The sequence below is a fragment of the Hippocampus comes genome, unplaced genomic scaffold (assembly GCF_001891065.2).
Source record: "Hippocampus comes isolate QL1 unplaced genomic scaffold, H_comes_QL1_v1.1 scaffold309, whole genome shotgun sequence".
Taxonomy (NCBI): domain Eukaryota; kingdom Metazoa; phylum Chordata; class Actinopteri; order Syngnathiformes; family Syngnathidae; genus Hippocampus; species Hippocampus comes.
The window spans coordinates 188,179-190,607 of NW_017805838.1; the positions used below are offsets into that span (position 1 = coordinate 188,179).

The 2,429-nt window shown below is 40.5% G+C and overlaps 1 protein-coding gene across 1 annotated transcript in view; it reads right to left on the reverse strand.

The window, feature by feature from the left end:
* Nucleotides 1-2,044, reverse strand: part of LOC109526564 (uncharacterized) — a 2,748-nt gene extending 704 nt beyond the window's left edge. The window contains exon 1 of the mRNA XM_019887905.1: nucleotides 1,338-2,044. Coding sequence (XP_019743464.1) covers nucleotides 1,338-1,646 — 309 coding nt within the window. The 5' untranslated portion in view covers nucleotides 1,647-2,044. The remainder of the gene's footprint in view (nucleotides 1-1,337) is intronic.
* Nucleotides 2,045-2,429: the final 385 nt, after the last annotated feature.

Below are 2,429 nucleotides of genomic sequence, written 5' to 3' on the forward strand. Positions count from 1 at the left end.
TGTGTGTGTGTGTGTGTGTGTGTGTGTGTGTGTGTGTGTGTGTGTGTGTGTGTGTGTTGGATAACGTAAAAAAGTGCAACAGCGAGCTAATTTGAAACCAATTACATGTAGTCACAATATACAGACTGATTTTCATTATGGCCTACCTCTGAAAATGTTTTATTGGTGCGTTTCTTTTTGTCTTGATGTTGTTTTTCTCAAACATTACTTTCAAAAAAACAGAAATAAGCACGATGAACAACAACGGCTATCGCGATAGATAGATAGATAGATAGATAGATAGATAGATAGATAGATAGATAGATAGATAGATAGATAGATAGATAGATAGATAGATAGATAGATAGATAGATAGATAGATAGATAGATAGATAGATAGATAGATAGATAGATAGATAGATAGATAGATAGCATCCATAAAATCATTAGGAGGTCGTAATGAACAGTGTGGATAGTGAAAAACAAAGTATTTCGCAAATCTCTTCGTCAGGTACATTTGATTGCTGTCGACAAATGCGTTCCTTTACAATAAATCCACAAAATAATCTTTAAAGTGCCGTGTTAAAAAATTCTGAATTAATCAAAAAAATACATTTTGAAAATAACGGGACTAAAAATAAACACGCACACAAACACGAAGAAGGAAGTGCATTGACATTTACCCGTTGCGAAAACGGTAACACTGGAATTGGCAATAAAACGGGACATTAAAACGTAAATTCGGCTAGCGTGTTTGTTCATGACTAACCATTTTTAAAGAAATGTTCAAGTTTCCTCAGTTCTTTTTTTTTTGCCTACACCCACATACAAAGTTGACTTATTCTTACTACTGGAGATCTATGACGATATAGACAGATAGATAGATATAATTTTTGGGGCCATGTCAACGGTTCAAGGGAGGTTTTCAATTAAGGCAGATAGAGTAAGAGCTAATTGTGGCTCATAAATTACTCACTTAATTACATCAAACTATGATACCAAAAAATAATAAATTACTCGTCTATATCACCAGACTGCCCTGATCATTTATATTTTTTTCCGCATTACCCACGCAATCGGGTTGTGCAGTTCACGACCATTTTTACGAGTAATTTAACTTTGTCTACATCAAATCATATTCAAAATCTAATTATTTCGATGCGAATCGTAAGTCTACTTCTTCAATATGAAAAGTGTGGTAAATGCAGCCTTGGCTTATTTGTTTCCTCGTTTCGTACAAGAAGGGCGACAAAGATTTTTGTTTTTTGTTCGTTTTGTTGAGATGTCATCCATTCACTGATGCTGTGGCAACTGTATCAAAATACATTTTCACAAAGGAAGCGCTTCTTAGTATCTACCTGCTGCGGTGGGACTAAAACCGGGTTTGTCGGTGGAGTTTCCGAGTGGCTCTGTGCATGACTGTCTCTGATCCCGGACAGCGTGCCGGAGAACAACCGTTTTTCACCCGCTGTTGCTCCATTCTGCGTGTCCAAATGATCCGGGCTGAGCATGGGTTGGACTCCTTCCTCGTTAAAGCTCGGTACCGGTTCTTCTCTCGTCATTGAAGGCTGGAATCCTGCAGCGGGGCACGCAACGGTCCCCCCTCGATTTATCAATCTCTGAACACAATCCCCCCCAGGTCCCTGTACCGCTATGTCCCGGTTCATGACTTTAATCTTCCTCTGCCATATATTTCAAATCCAGATTAAAAAAGCGAGTTTTTAAAAAGAGAATCGCTCAGACCAAGCAGTACAAAATCAACTTTGTTATTCATATCAAAGTAGCAAATCAGCTACTCTCCCACCAAAGGTGGTTAGTGAGTCCAGTCGACATCCAGAGTTTTCGCACTGTTCAAGTTTTCCATAGGATTATGAGAGGCTTTAATTACTGCGTTCGCTTGCCAGGTTCCGTCTACTTTTAGTTTTCTTGTCTTCCGCGCCTCCCGTCATCTTCCGTTGCGTCACAGCACAGCGTCTTTACTTTTGTAATTTATATTTCGACAAAACATCGCACTCGGGTTTGTTCCCGGTACGGCGCTCTGTGTCTCGCCCGAGAGCTCTGCGCGATCGGTATGTCACGGTCTTCTGCTTGCAGCAAGAGCCTGACAACATCTGAGGGAGGAGAGGCCCCTCCCCACCTTCCCGTTTAAGTGAAATCGGGCTTTTCTACCTCCAGCTATGCTCAGCGCAAGCGGGCACTGACGCCTATTTCTGACAATCTACAGCAGTGATTCTCAACTTTCTTTTTCAATTATGTGCACCCTGTGAAATATTTTTTTCATTCCCCTAATCATCGCAAACCATTTTGAATGGGTGGGTGGGGGTGGGGGCGTTGGTCGGGGTCGTGCAAGGAGTCAATTATTGTGCCATCAGTGTCTATTCATTAAATTTGGATACTCCTGCAGTTCAGGTATCTCTACAACTATTTAGAAATACAGTAAAAATAAAGAC